Here is a 15,006-nt window from a genome sequence, read left to right as displayed (position 1 = left end):
AAATGTGCTGAAAAGAAAGAGATAAATTATAGTCATTTCAATCATCTATTTTGTTTCCGGTGTGTGAGAAATTAAAAACCTTATCAATCATCATAGATCATTTTTACATCATTTGTAAAACAAAGTGCTGTACATAATAAAAGATAAATAGTGAATAAGTTAAAAATTAAAAATTAAAATTAAAAGACCCCCCCATACCCCGACCCCCAAACCCCACCCACCAATCCATAAGTAAGGTTAAGAACATGATATATGCAAAAATTACGAGTAATTAAAATAAATTAGAAATAGAAAAATAAGAAAGTTGCTGAATAAACTGAGGAAACGCTGTCATGATATCTCAATAAGGAAACACTGGAGGTAAAATAAGATGTTAAAACTCACCAAAAAATTACTATGATAAAGAAACACAAAAAGATTGAAACCAGTAAAAGAAACTAAGATAAAACACTAAAAGAAAATACCGCAAAGTAAAATAGAATGAATTATTAAAATGCTGAGAGGTAATCTGTAAAATTCATAAAATGATAAGACGTAATTGATAACTTAATAAAACATGAAATAATCCACAATAGTTAAATTGAATAATAATAATAACAACTGGATTTATATTATATATGTGTCTATAATGATTTAAAATAAGACAGTATATACTTAAAAAGTGACTAAAATGTGAACTAAATAAGAAATAAATAAAGTAAGACGGAATAAGACTCAAATTGTAAATAATGTTCTTTCTACAAAACTGAACAGGGTGCAAATATTTATTTATATTACAACTTTTAAATGAAATTATTTTGTATAAATAAAGGATCATGATGACAAGAGCTGAAAACCTGCGACGCTGACCCGGAAGTCTTCAGCCTGCTACGTCACATCCGGGTTACTTCTCTGTCATGTTTTGCTTCTGCTGTTTCTCATTTTAGTTTCAAATTCAGTTTGATTTTCAGCTCAATTATCTCCAGCCGTCATGTCTCGGGGTTCAAGCGCAGGTTTTGACCGTCATATAACCATCTTTTCCCCGGAAGGAAGACTTTACCAAGTCGGTGAGTGAAGAAAGAAAAGAAGAAAACTCAACCTGCTCTGTCATCATTACTGCATAACAAGCTAACACTAGCTAACAAGCTCATTCATTGTTTGCTATCATTTAGAAATAAGTCCATTAAGTGTAATGTGATGAGGCCGAAATAACTTACTACTTATTATTATTAATATTAGAATACACCAAAGACAGTGTTAACTATCCTCTTTTGTTTTGTTGTGCTAGCAGCCTAAGCTAACCTTATGTAGCTGTTGTAGGCTACCTGCAGATATTAAGCTTCAGATTGCATGAGTCATTCTGCCATGAGTTGTTATTGTTGGGTTGTGTTATAAATCTCGGACTTGAACTAAGCAAAATATTGATTAAATATCTCAAAATATATTTTTCTTTTTCAGTTAAATGTTATAAATGTCCTGAAAAACTTGTAGAATTATTTAAAAAATATGTCAAGTTATTCAATACTTTTTTAATGTCCTATTTTTTAGAACATTTATTTTAAATGTACTTATTCCAATTACACTCTTTAAGATTTCTATAAATCTCCAAAAATCCTATGTTTGTTCAAATAACATTTGCAATCAAAAATTATTACTTTTTATGCATAAACACTGTATTGTTGTTGTTGTTGTTTTGTTCAGACAATAGTATTTTTGCTTTATCTCCCAATACCAATATTATGCTGATAATGTTTTTTCATCCCTACAGTCTAAACTACGGTGGCCCTGAAGTGCAAATCGCAACGGAAATTCAGAACACACTACAGCAAATCAGAACACGCTACAGCAAATCAGAAAACACTACGGCGAATCAGAAAACACTACAGCAAATCAGATAACACTACGGCAAATCAGAAAACACGGAAAATCAAAAAACACTACGGCAATTTAGAAAACACTACAGCAAATCAGAAAACACTACAGCAAATCAGAAAACACTACAGCAAATCAGAAAACACTACGGCAATTTAGAAAGCACTACAGCAAATCAGAAATTACTACGGCAATTTTGGAAACACTACGGCAAATTAGAAAACATGTAAACCATGTCCATCCGGGTCAAAGGATAGACCAGTCGGATCAGCGACAGGTCATGTCCCCCGAGAGTACCTACTTCTTCTGGTTTGGTTAATGCCATTGTGTTTTCTGATTTGCTGTTTTGATTTGCACTTCAGGGCCACCGTACTAAACATCTCAGGAGATGTTCATTCATGTTCAAGAACTACAAATAGATCTTAGTTGTCCCCAAAAAGGAAATGTTTACCACACTGGCTTAAAGTTAAAGCTTACACGTTGTGCTAATGACTTCATTTTTCCTTCAATCTGTCTTCAGAGTATGCCTTCAAAGCCATCAACCAAGGAGGACTGACATCTGTAGCGGTCAGAGGGAAAGACTGTGTTGTGGCCGTCACACAAAAGAAAGTCCCAGTGAGTATACATTACAAACTCATGAGAGATTTTTTTACAGCATGTGGTCACCCTCTGCTGCTATCATTATGGTTGTTGCATTACTGGTGGAGTACATAGTGTGTACATTTCACTGTTGACAATATCTTTGTCTTGTGTTTTTTCCCAGGACAAGCTGCTGGATGCTTTGACAGTCACACATCTGTTTAGAATTACAGAGAACATTGGCTGTGTTATGACCGGCATGACTGGTAAGCAGCGTCTTGTATATTTGATGATCTGATGTATCACTGAAACCCAAACTTTAAGCAGTTCCCAACAAATTCCCATGGCCTATCGTGTTTCCCTAAATCTGGAACCATTGTTCTTATTTTGGGTAAACTGGGATGTGCAATTTTTCCAACTACAGATGCAGCTGAAAATAAAAAATAAAGAATCTACCAAGTTTTTAGAAAGTTGGATGACAGGGGAAAATGTAAGACAGGATATTTGATCCATTTTGTCAGGTACAAATTCAGTGCATTGAGCAGTACAGCAAACCTTAACATCAAATCCAGTTAAAGCAGCCAAGAATTTCTTTTCCTTTAACAGTAATTTAAGAGATGTTTGAATCAGGGACTGCTTTGTCTGTTTAATATGTTGAATCGATGACTCATCGTTCTCCTTGTGTTTGTGTTATCTCTTAGAATCATTGAAACAAACAAAATAGAATAGAGCAGCATGACTGATATTCATTGACACATTTATTTTGATACTCATTTGTATAAAATGTCTGTTCTGTCTCAAGCTGACAGCAGGTCTCAGGTGCAGAGGGCACGGTATGAAGCAGCTAACTGGATGTATAAGTACGGCTATGAGATCCCTGTGGACATGTTGTGCAAACGCATGGCGGATATCTCCCAAGTCTACACCCAAAACGCTGAGATGAGGCCGCTCGGCTGCTGTGAGTAATGAGCATGACTGTTTGTATACCAGAAAAAAATCCCCAATCACGAGTGAGGTCTTTAAGGGTTTAAAGCAAAGCCAACCTGTTGTGAATGTTAGGAATCATTTGTTGTAATCACCTAATAATGGCATTTTGAAATGATCTGCGTAAAAAAATAAGGTGTGAAAAGGTTTGAAGTATTCTTGTTGTGTAGTTTTGTGTTTCATAACATTTTCATTTGTACCAGTTTTGAATTTGCACCAATAATCTTCTTTGTACAGTTCAATTAGATATTTATTATCTTGGCAAATGGATATTCCTGTTATTTGGATTGATTAAGTTTCTATGGATTTAGAGACTGTCTCTGGAAAAGTGACATCTCATTTTAAAGTGGTATTTAGAGCCCAAGCCAGATGTTATAATAAATGCTTTTCTTTGTTCCCACTGTCCTATCCTCATTCCCCTCTGATTGGCCAACCTTCCTCCAGGTATGGTAGTGATTGGACTGGATGAAGAGTTGGGCCCTCAGCTGTACAAGTGTGATCCAGCCGGTTACTACTGTGGCTTTAAGGCCACAGCAGCAGGAGTCAAACAGACTGAGGCAACCAGCTTCCTGGAGAAGAAAGTGAAGAAGAAGCTGGACTGGACATATGAGCAGACTATAGAGGTAGAGAACATACACAAAAATATACTTAACTGTATACCCATAGTGTTAAGAAGCTCAATGTGTTCATATAGTACCCTGTTATATCAAGCTCAAGATATGACATTTTAAAACAGCCTCAGTGCTTAGGACCGAGGGTGAAACATTGCATGATTGTAACAGAGTTTGTGGAATGTCAGGGTTTTGTTTTTGGTCTTTCATGGATGGGAAGGTTGGGGATTGATTTATTTTTCTATAATATAAAACATTTGATGAAATGTTAAGATGGAATTTTTTTCTTCTCAAGATTTGTTTTTATTGGCAAAACACAAACTTTACAATACAGGTCCATTATTTCAAATATCTTTTCATGTTTTAAACATAGTCATATATATATATATATATATATAATTTTTTAATCCAAGCATCTCTCAGTTACTTTAATGTTATGTCCCCATTTTGAAGTATTGATTTGAGTATTTGATTTTGTTTTCCTGTTTCTAAATGCATCCACATTTGAGTTGCATAATTTTATTTATTTCTTCTGTCATGCCTCTCAACAAAAACTCCCTTTCTCCTTGAACAGACGGCTATCTCATGTCTGTCCACCGTTCTGTCCATCGACTTCAAGCCCTCAGAGCTGGAGGTGGGAGTCATCACGACAAAGGGATCCAAATTCAAGTGAGAACTTTACATTGATAGACATAATATACCTTTAATAGTATGTTTTAGTCATGGGTAAATATCTTTTTTACTGCCTAGCTGCTGTTTAAAGGTTTACAGAACAACCTACTGTAGGTGTCTGAGGCAGATATGGCGCCCTTTTTTAGAGGGAAACTTCACAGATTACTGATCTCGCAGCCAGAACAGAATTTTGGAAATGGACTCTTTCCATGTGGATGTGCATCAAATTGCTGCTGCTGCTGCTGCTGCTGCTGCTGATGATGATGAAAATCAACTGGTGTTTTGTGTTTTTCAGGATTCTGACAGAGGCTGAGATTGATGTTCACCTGGTGGCTTTGTCTGAGAGAGAGTAAAGAAAACTGGAGGATGATGAAACCTGCAACACAAGTATCCCCCCCCCTCAACATTAAGGTATCAGCTGTTCAGAAGAGGCGAGACCACAAGAGAAACATGAACAATAAAAACATTTTGGTCCTTTTTACCAGGCGACACTAGCACTTACCACTCATCCATCCTCTGTGGTCAGAGCCAGGATCTGACTGGATGCTATTACGCCCTCATTGTTCCCTCCTGCACTTTGCCTTGTTCCCAAATGAGGAAGATGCTGGACATTCAAAACAACAATATACACATTAGTCCAATGTGCTCCTTGGTTACAGTGCCATCATAAATGGAGCTAAACTACAGCACAGTACCTCTTTGTACCTCCTTCTCAGCATGGACTCTGTGGTCCTGCAGCTTCTTGAGTCACTGTATTTCAACAGTGCTTCCAATCTTCACTCAGGGCTGACACGGCGCGTACTTCTCATTTAGTTTCCTGCTTTATCCTCTCTCTCTCTCTCTCTCTCTCTCTCTCTCTCTCTCTCTCTCTCTCTCTCTCTCTCTCTCTCTCTCTCTCTCTCTCTCTCTCTCTCTCTCTCTCTCTCTCTCTCTCTCTCTCTCTCTCTCTCTCTCTCTCTCTCTCATGTCTTTGATCCAGGGTAATGTTTACGCTCTGATGTGCTTTGCGAGAACTCAAAGGAGCAGCAGAGGGAATTCTACAATTACGACAGACATCACTGTTATTATCGTACTCCTGTGGAAGTCAGCTCAGGTCATCAATAAGGAGTCTCTTAACTTTTACTTCTCTCCTTCGTGTGATCGGATCCTCTTCCTCTCTTCAGCAGCTGTACATAACTGCACTTCTATTAAACACAATGTTTTTATTGAACCCTCAAATTTCCATGTTTGCCTTTTCATTTCATGCATGATTATTTTTGTTCATGCTTAGTTGTAAGTGCGTGCACTTTAACACCTATCTTTTGGTTGAGATAGGAAGTCTGTCAGTGCTGAAACATGAATCAGAGATCAGATATCCCCACAGTGATTCCACTCCTACTCCTGCATGTTTGACAGTCATATGTGTCAACGTTGTTGTAGATCTCTACAGATTGCACTTACTCCTATTCAGACTTTTAGACTAAAAAGCACCCGATGAACATTATATATAATTGTCAGGCTAGATGAAGTGCCGGGGAAATGATACATAATGTCTTTAAAATCAAAATCTTGTATTATTTCAAAAAGTCAGGCTGTACTGTGGCAAGAATGGGGATATAATGCATATGATACAAGGAGTATTTGATTCAGTATACTGACATAACTTAAGAAAGGTGATATTGTTCTTTAAAGTTATATTTTTTAGCTTTTATGCCTTAATTCAGAGAAGATAGGACGGTGGATAGAGCAGGAAGCAGGGAGAGTGGGGGGTGACATCTAGGTTGGAATTCGTACATGCTTGGGCTCTGCAGCCTCTATACACGACCCCCAGCTGGGGTTGGTAGTCAGATTTAGAAACACTTTTTGTTACACTGGTTAAAATGATCTTTATGTCCCTATGGCAATCAATACATAATGTGTTCTTAAAAAAAGCTGCAATCTACAGCTGGAGTCCTCAGGAAATGCTACATTCAAGTTCATGCTAGTTTTCCATGACTACCAACCCTAGCTTTAACCTGCTTCCCATTATGTGCTTCTTTTTTTTGTTTAAAGCTCCTGTGAGCAACTTTACGTTTGTGTCGATTTTGGCACCCCCTAAAGTGGAACCTCATCTCCTTGCAGATTTTATCACATATAGGAGTGAGTCATCCTTAGAACAACAACAAAATTTCCCCCTGCTCTGTTCTGCATTATTATTAATGCTGCCTGTGAAATATACTGTATGACTCGTCAATAATCTTTGTCATCGAAAATGTAAAGAAAGGTTGATTCAGCAGCTTAAAGTTCGTTACTGCAACTGGCACCCCACCCCCGCTGTTGGTTTCAGACCTTAGAAATAATCCGAGATAGTCAAGCTTTATGCTGACGGTCTTGTGGTTCATGAACAGACAGAAGTCGTAAAATGTAACACCAATATGCAACAATTGAGCTGATGGCACCCTTTTTGTGCAAACTGATAAATATTATCTTTAACATTTGCTCTTTAAATCAACAGTTTTTGGACATCCTTACAGTAGCACAGACTATTGCAATCCTCAAGTTCAAATGTTTCTTGCATGCATTAGTAGAGCTTTGATAAAATCCCTCCTGCAGCGTGTGAACACTGAGCTGGTTCCCAAAGACCTGCTCCTCTTGAACAGACCGTTTACTTTACAATCCCATAATTGCCCAAGTGTATTTGACATTGACGTCCGATATTTATTTAACTTGAGTAAAAACTCCCCTCTTCCCGGCGCCCTGAACTTGACTGAAGCATCCTGTTATTCAGCGGAGATTCCCTTCTTTGGAGCAATAAGGGGCAGGAATGTTACGAACAGCTGAGTGTTCTGTTCCTGGGAATTTCCTGTCCCTTCCCTCTTAGCCCCACCCGGGCAAAGAAAGAAAAAAAAAACTTCCTGATTTAGATGACTGAGCAATTAGCCTCATTCCACACGCAGAAAATTCCCCCCAGCCGCTCTTATCTCTTTCTACCCGCAAACATAAAGTAAGGAGGAACTGTGTCGCAAACTCAACAGATCACTAGTTCCTCATTCTGTGGAGACGAGTTGCCGAGTTATCAATCCTTTCCTGTGTGACACGCGTTATATTAAAATAAGAGGCCGGTCCGAACTGAAACTCAGCTGTCATGCTGAGGTTTTTATAGAAGCACAGACACACTGACTGCCTTGGAGAAGCATGTGACCGGAGTACTTTCCCGTATAATTGCAGCCTTGTTATATTGTAAGGCCCTGCTGATTACATGCTGGGTTCCGCATGACTTTATATCATGATATTACCGAGCTTATGGTGTTTAATGTAAGCATTATTCTCCAAATGTAACGCCGGAGTTCCCATCCAGGAGTTTTTTTCCCACAAATATACTCACACAGGTGTTTACTGTTAAATATGAGTGTCTTTAATTTAACTGGAGTGTGCTGTCTAACATTTACATTACAACTGCTCAACTCTAAACATTCACAGCTTCCATAAAAAATACATCTTTTTATACACAGCATTTACAATATCATACAACAGAGCTGTTGCAGGTACATCTGTGTGGATGGAGGGTTTTCTGACAAATCAGACACAGAATACAAGCATACCACGAGGCGTACAGCAAACCCATTCCATCAAAACGTGACATATATTCACATCTCAGCGAGTATTTGCTCTCCTGCAGCTCCGGAGCAGACTTTTTGGTTTATTTAAACATCATCAGTCCTCTTTGGATCCTCCTTTTTGCAGCTGCCTGTCCATCTGTTTAGTCAGCGCTCACGCCGGCGCCATGTCGCCCACACCATCAGGGCTCTTCTGACGTCATTGCAGGAAGTAGTAGACATGCTGAGCCACTTCTCATCATCACAACCTCCTGCCTCTGTAATTTCCCCTCTTTCTCTCATGTCTCTAGTGTCCGTTCCACTGGATGTCGTCATAACTCACCTACAGAAACACAGAGGACAGGAAAATGGTTACAAATCCGCCTTAGAAAAAAGAACCTTTTACGTATTATGTAGTGTAAATTCAGCATTTCAACACACCTCCTCGTCAGACTCCTCGTCCTCCTCCGCCTCGCTGTCGTCCGATTCACTCTCGGGGCAGCTCCCTCATGTCTGGCTCCGTCAGTGAGAACAGTTCTTTCCTGATGTCGTCATTGTCGCGACCGTAGGTGAGGTGGTAGGGAGTGTGACCTCCGGAGGTAAGAAGGTTTGCGTCTGCTCCTTTCTTCAGCAGGTAGTTGGACCAGCGAGAGATTCTGCTGGTCCACCGCCAGATGGAGGGCACCGCGACCGTTACGCTGCTCCTGTGAGACGGAGAGGAAACACTTATTAGCACAAGCATTCAGGAGAGCAGGAGGGATGGATGTCCCTTTAATGTCATCGACAACTATAGAATGTTATTGCGTTCTGTTTACCTTTGAGTTGATGTCAGCTCCTAAATCCACCATGTTTTCTACCAGTGAGAGGAAACCCTGAACTGAAGCCAGGTGGAGGCAGTTCTGACCTGTGAACACAACACAAGAGAAAGAGTTAAACAACTGATATCAGACAAACATGCCATTTTACATTCAGTTTCATAGGAAAGGTTAAGTACTCATGAACTCGTCTAAAATTAGAGCCATCCAATGTTCTATTTGGAGCCCTAGCATCTGACATTTTGAGCCTTGAATTAGACGGGTTATCTAAAGATGCAAGGCATGAATGTATGATATTCTTTCTTTGTCTTCACTAAAGCATTCAGGGGAAATAAGGCATGCTCAACATTTCTCTTAAAAATAGAAGCTAAGAGTAGCAAAGTAGGGTCTTATCTGATTCCATGCACAAAGGCTGGGGGACTCACTATCACTCAGAGTCCATCCCTGACCTTACATGCACATAATCAGCCGTAATAATGGTGACAGAAGTATTTCTAAGTGACAAAAAAGGAGGAACAGAAAGAAAGAGTCAGTGAAATTCTCACCTTGATAGTTGCAGGAAGCCATCACTTTGTGTAAATGCTCCGGCTGACAGTTCTGTGTGATGACGCTGAAGCACAACAGATTGCCGTGGCGGCAGGCGATGTGAAGAGGCGTGTCCCCGCTGTCGTCCACCAGAGTGGGGTCGCAGCCAGACACGAGGAGACGCTGGCACACATCTGCCTGGTTCGTTATTACGGCTAAGTGGAGCGGAGTCTGATGAACAGAGGAAGGAAAACACAGGTGAGTTATGGAGTCGGCTGGAGAGTGATCATAGACTTAATGTGTTTGTGATCACTACAGAATAAAAGGGGGATGTCACTATTTTGTACCTGTCTCTGGTCATTTTGAGTGTTGAGGAAGTCTGTGTTCTTGGACACTTCGATCATTGATCGGATGTAGTCTTTGGCTTCGTGGATGATGGCCAGGTGGAGCAGCCTACAGAGACAAAGAGGAAAAGAAGAGACCTGTTAAAGAACACAATAAAACCAAATCAACCAGACTGGATAAAGGAATCATTTCCTCATAGAAACAAACTCATAGTCGCCTGAATTTCGTAATGGCTGGGTTAATCATCATGAAAGTGACTTAACCTCATTTCTGATTCTGAAAACTTCTGGATTCTTAATAATCATAAGTTTGTTAAGTTTTACTGTCTATCCTCCAACATTTAAGAAGACTCTTAATTTAATATATATATTTTTTACACTTTTGTGTCCTTAACACAGTGTTAGTAGGCTGTGGGTGTGGGGCAGCAGGAAGTAATACATATATATTGCATAACACGCATGTTGATTCCATATTTTGTACTTTTTGTCACTTTTGCATTGGATTTTTCATAATTTTCGCATAATGATTGAACTTTTATTTGTGTTCCTCATGGGAACTTGAGTGTCTATACATCAAATGCACATACATGTGTTTCCTAAGAGCTGACAGACTTTAAAACGTCTGGTTTAAAAGCTGTTGTTGCTCTGAGTTCTTCCTCAAATGTAAAATTCCTGCAGCAAAGTTCAAGCTTCATGAGTTTGTATCAGACAGTGAGGTTGAGGTCTCAGGAAGTCACGCTGTTACAGTGTGACCCTGCAGCGCATCATTTGCTGCACGTGAGAAAACAGTTAACCTTCCTATAACCCTTGGGGTCAATTGGACCCCATTCAATGTTTAACGCCAGACTGTTTTAGCTGTATATAACATAAGAAATATCAACATTTTACACATATTTGATTTGGTTGTTTGGATGATATTGAGGTCACTATACCAAGGACACTTCTGCATGTGATTGCAGGAGTGGGATCGAACCGCCAGACTTACATTGAGATATAACATAGAAACAAGGCAGGGCCGACGAGAGCTTGACAACTTGCAGCAGTTTACAATAAAGTCCTTCTAAATGCTTTAAATTGTGTTTATGCTTGAAATATATTTTATTTAAAGGGTTATATGTCAACAAGTAGTTGTACCTGACACATAACCTGGGTAACACTGATTCTGGAGGTTTAAATTGCTGGGGTCAAATTGACCCCATGGATAAAAGATGTTAAGGCGTTTTTCCACCACAGGAACTTTACCCTGGAACTACGAGCATTTAGCCCGGATGAACCAGGGTCTAAATTTTGGTCCTGGGACTTTCGGTTGAATGTAACAGTGTTTGTGGGGTTTACACAGTTGTTGAAACACAGAGGAAGTTCCTGGGAATGCATACTAGTTTAGTTTCTTATTAAGATTTCAAAATATTATTTAATATAATTTTTTTTTCTGGCCTGATTTGCACAATCCACCCAGGACTTCAGCCCGCGGTCGAAATGCAGACAACAATGGGGGCACAGGAACCTTTTAGTTCTGGGGAAAGTAGTTCTGGGGCCAAAAGACCCTGGAACTCTTGGTCGAAATGCACCTTTGGTGAATTTGAGGGTAACAGGAGGGTTTAAAACACTGCAGAGTTTGAACTACAATTCCCAGCTGTTGCAGAAATACTCCATAGAGTCACTTTCTGTGTTATTTCTCTTTGTTTAGAACCGAAACACCTCAGTCGTGTATTCCACAGCATGCTATCACCCTCCACCTCCACAGTCTCCCTTTTATGTAATTTAAAGTCCTTTTTTTCCCCCTTCTAGTTTCACGGGAGCGCGCTTTGGTTGGATTCCTTGGCGGCGGCGCCTGGGACTTTTCCCAGCCTGACCCGCGGCCATAGTAGATCCCCTCCTGATAAAAGCCTTTGTTTACGTCCAAAACCACCGTGTCCCTCAACGGCTAAACCCTGTATAAAACCCTACCACGCTGTGTGTACTGTAACACTGCAGTGGTGTGTTTTATAAGCACTCATGTTCATTTAAAGTGAGTTAGGCCCGAGCCTGAGCGTAATGGATGCGTAATGACAGGCTGGAGGAAGACACAGGAAAGGGATCAAATTACCTCAAAGATCTGGGCCTACTCAAGGCGGGTCTACCTGCCTACCTATCCTTAACTTTGTAGAGTTATTCCTTTATGGACTTACGTGTCTCCGTCTCCGTGATCTGTGTTTTCCACTCCTGCAGCTCTCCAGTTCCACCCGGAGCCTGGTGGTTACTCTGCGGCTCACAGTCCACCTGGAGCCGCCGGATCTCGGCCGCCACAGCCTGGTACTCCTCTTCCTTCAGGGAGTCCAAGCCGCTGTCCAGCCGATCATCCGTCGACTGAACCGGCTTCCCTTCTTTATTCTCCCGGGTATAATCCATTTGGTTTAGTATACTGGTCCTGTGGAGGTCCATTGTGATCAAGGCGCGTTGGTAGTCTACTGTGTGGTGGACTTGTGCAGCACTCTGTGAATGCCCTCTATGTGGCTGCTGCAGCGGGGGGGAGGAGCCTACAGCTAGGTGGGGGATTTCCAAAAGCTGTCACTTAGAATAACAGCATACAGATTGCTGGCTCCAAGAGGGGATTTCTATTGAGACACATATAAATACACTCCTCAGTCTGACACCCAGAGAGCAAAGTCACTCTGCAGGCTCCATTTACTGCACTTCAAATACACATGTGCATTATGTCAGTGTTTTTATGTGTAAGTATGTGGACTTCTACATGGCATGTATTAATTGCATTTTCTTTGCTGTAAAATCAAGTAAAACATGCAAAAACATACTTTGCACACACTCACAATCAACTTGCATGAAGCCTTCCTGCCTAGCTTTATATGACGTTCATGTATTTTTCCAAGAGCTGAAGTAAGTCTCTCTGCTTGCCCCTAATAGTATAAATTAATCTTTCCAGACTGGTTCAGTCCTGGACTCCTTATCTCCATGAAGCATCCATACTCATTCAACATAGTGCAATAGCTCTGGCTTGAAGAAGTTTGAAGTGCAAAAGTCTAATTTGGAAATTAAAATCTGTCAGATATTCTTTCTTTTTTTTGTATTGTTTTTAAAAAAAAAAAATATTTATTTAATTGTGCAAGAAATGTGCTTTACAAGAAGAGGGTGACCAAATGATAGTCGACAGAATAACAAGTAAACAAGGCACGAATATGGACAACATAAAAAAGGGGACAAACAAAGAAATTAAACTTCCCATTATAATAATAATAATAATAATAATGATAATGATAAGAGTCTAAATCCCAACAACACAACAACAAAAACAAACAAACAATAATCAAATAAAACAATTCATGTTTATAAAAAAAATAGAACAGAAATAACCTATAAAAAGTAAGCAGTGACAAAAGGAAAAATAAATACATTTTATATGATCTGTGATATATTCTTAAACACAGAGTCTGACACAGTCAAACTAATTTTGTGTCTTAATCACTTCTGATCAACACTTGATACTTTCCCTCCAGACATTTTGATCTTTAAGTATTCCACAACAAGCGTTTTAATAACACATTTTAACTGTATGACTGTGACCTGAGCCATTAAGATGTCTACTTTCATCCAGCACTTGTAAAAGTCAACCTGGCCCAAATGAAAGAAGGAAGTGAGCCTTCAAAAACACAACCAAGACACAAAATGCTCATCTCCTAAAAGAGGAAACATTTACGTCCAAGAAATAAGACTAACATATATTTTTTTCATGTTGCAAAAGCATTATAGCACTCATGAGTAAGGCATGGATCCATGGAAAGTCCTTAAAGTACCCCTGCCTGATGACTTTAACCAGAGGAAGTGTTGCTCAGCAGCCCCTCTGTGTGGAAGTGGTGGGAGGACCTGTGGGGGGGATTTGGGCAGCAGCAATGCACAGGACTTTCCTCCAAATCTTTAAGTTTGACTGCAACGTGTGTGAACATGATATGATGTTTACACCTACAAACCGTAAGACCTGGACACATGCTCAGTGGTTTTTGATTGTTTTCTGTGTTTTTTTTCCCCTTTGATACACTGAATCAGCAAAAAACCTCCTGACTAGTGCAAAATAACGTGTGGAAATAATGCCTGTACAAAGAAAAACAATACATGTGCGTGATTACTGGACAATAATTGTATCTCTTAATACAACACATTAGATTAAATGAATTAATGCAGTTGTTTCTCCCTACAAAAACAGGATGAAACATGTAAAAAGATTTTAAAGAAGGCTCTACTTTTTCTTAGTTTTCTCTATTTTTATCCACAGTTTCTCTGTACTGCTGCAATATCTTTATTATTCACAAATCTTGATTTATTTTTAAAAGAATAAATCCTTTCGAACATTTAATTTCAAAAACTATACAAGAAATATAACATAGTGTATTATAGCACAGTCATGAACATTGTTGACTTCTTCTTAGTCAAAACAGTCTGCAGTTCCTCAGAGTTCCCCCAGGAGCACTAGAACCCCCAGTTTAAGACACACAGAGGTCAAGGTTATTTTATATTTGTTGTTGAATCTGTTTTATTATATTGAAAGCTTCAGTTCTTCAAAACACAGACATAAATGTAGGAAAATTTGTCTCATGTGTCTCTTATTTTCTTCGGGTCTGATAAAATTTGTTACGCTGCATTGCTGATCTTGCAAGCTCTGAGGTCAGAGGTCAGAAGCACTTACTAACTGTTTTCCCGACATTGTGCCAACTATTTCTAAACTTAGTGAACGATGCCACCAGAGATTTCGTTACTGAGCAGAGGATTAAACTGATTCTGTGACAGTGCCTCTAATAACCCTCAGGATCAAGTCTCTCATTCGTTTCCTTTGCAGATAAAAATGGAAGGACTCCAAGTTCTGCAAGCGCCGCGAGACTTTGCGAGGCTCTGACCTACCTCTTTGAAAACAAACATCCAGTTGAACGTGATGTTCTGGAGGCCTGAGGGAAACTCCAGGCTAGTTTTGCGTGCCATTGTTCAGTCTGTGACCAGTCTGACTGGGAAGCTCCGGCTGTGCTCACAATACATTATCACTACCACGGTAGCAGCTGTGGAGCGTATTGTGCTCAGTGAAAAGCAC

At 39.6% G+C, this 15,006-nt stretch overlaps 2 protein-coding genes across 2 annotated transcripts; one reads left to right on the top strand and one right to left on the bottom strand.

Moving 5' to 3' along the window:
• The first annotated feature begins 845 nt into the window (after nucleotides 1-845).
• On the top strand, nucleotides 846-5,915 carry psma6a (proteasome 20S subunit alpha 6a). Its single transcript, XM_034675614.1, has 7 exons — nucleotides 846-1,046; nucleotides 2,372-2,466; nucleotides 2,615-2,696; nucleotides 3,233-3,388; nucleotides 3,859-4,037; nucleotides 4,600-4,694; nucleotides 4,993-5,915. The coding sequence occupies exons 1-7, from the start codon at nucleotides 971-973 to the stop codon at nucleotides 5,048-5,050; spliced, it is 741 nt and encodes a 246-aa protein (XP_034531505.1). The 5' UTR covers nucleotides 846-970; the 3' UTR covers nucleotides 5,051-5,915.
• Nucleotides 5,916-8,047: 2,132 nt separating this feature from the next.
• On the bottom strand, nucleotides 8,048-12,474 carry nfkbiab (nuclear factor of kappa light polypeptide gene enhancer in B-cells inhibitor, alpha b). Its single transcript, XM_034675611.1, is given in 9 exon segments — nucleotides 8,048-8,594; nucleotides 8,693-8,749; nucleotides 8,751-8,885; nucleotides 8,887-8,955; nucleotides 9,067-9,155; nucleotides 9,612-9,822; nucleotides 9,939-10,044; nucleotides 12,104-12,116; nucleotides 12,119-12,474. Coding segments are annotated over 9 exon segments (954 nt in total). The 5' UTR covers nucleotides 12,357-12,474; the 3' UTR covers nucleotides 8,048-8,558.
• Nucleotides 12,475-15,006: the final 2,532 nt, after the last annotated feature.

Source organism: Notolabrus celidotus, chromosome 22 (assembly GCF_009762535.1).
Source record: "Notolabrus celidotus isolate fNotCel1 chromosome 22, fNotCel1.pri, whole genome shotgun sequence".
In the NCBI taxonomy this organism is placed as follows: Eukaryota; Metazoa; Chordata; class Actinopteri; order Labriformes; family Labridae; genus Notolabrus; species Notolabrus celidotus.
The sequence above is the reverse complement of the archived record's forward strand: the minus strand, read 5'-3'. Positions and strand labels throughout refer to the sequence as shown.

Bases quoted from the DNA above. Each gene is read 5' to 3' on its own strand.
- psma6a (XM_034675614.1), top strand. From the start codon at position 971: ATGTCTCGGGGTTCAAGCGCAGGTTTTGACCGTCATATAACCATCTTT. The intron at 1,047-2,371 runs GTGAGTGAAGAA...ATCTGTCTTCAG, and splicing joins AGGAAGACTTTACCAAGTCG to AGTATGCCTTCAAAGCCATC. The intron at 4,038-4,599 runs GTAGAGAACATA...CTCCTTGAACAG, and splicing joins CATATGAGCAGACTATAGAG to ACGGCTATCTCATGTCTGTC.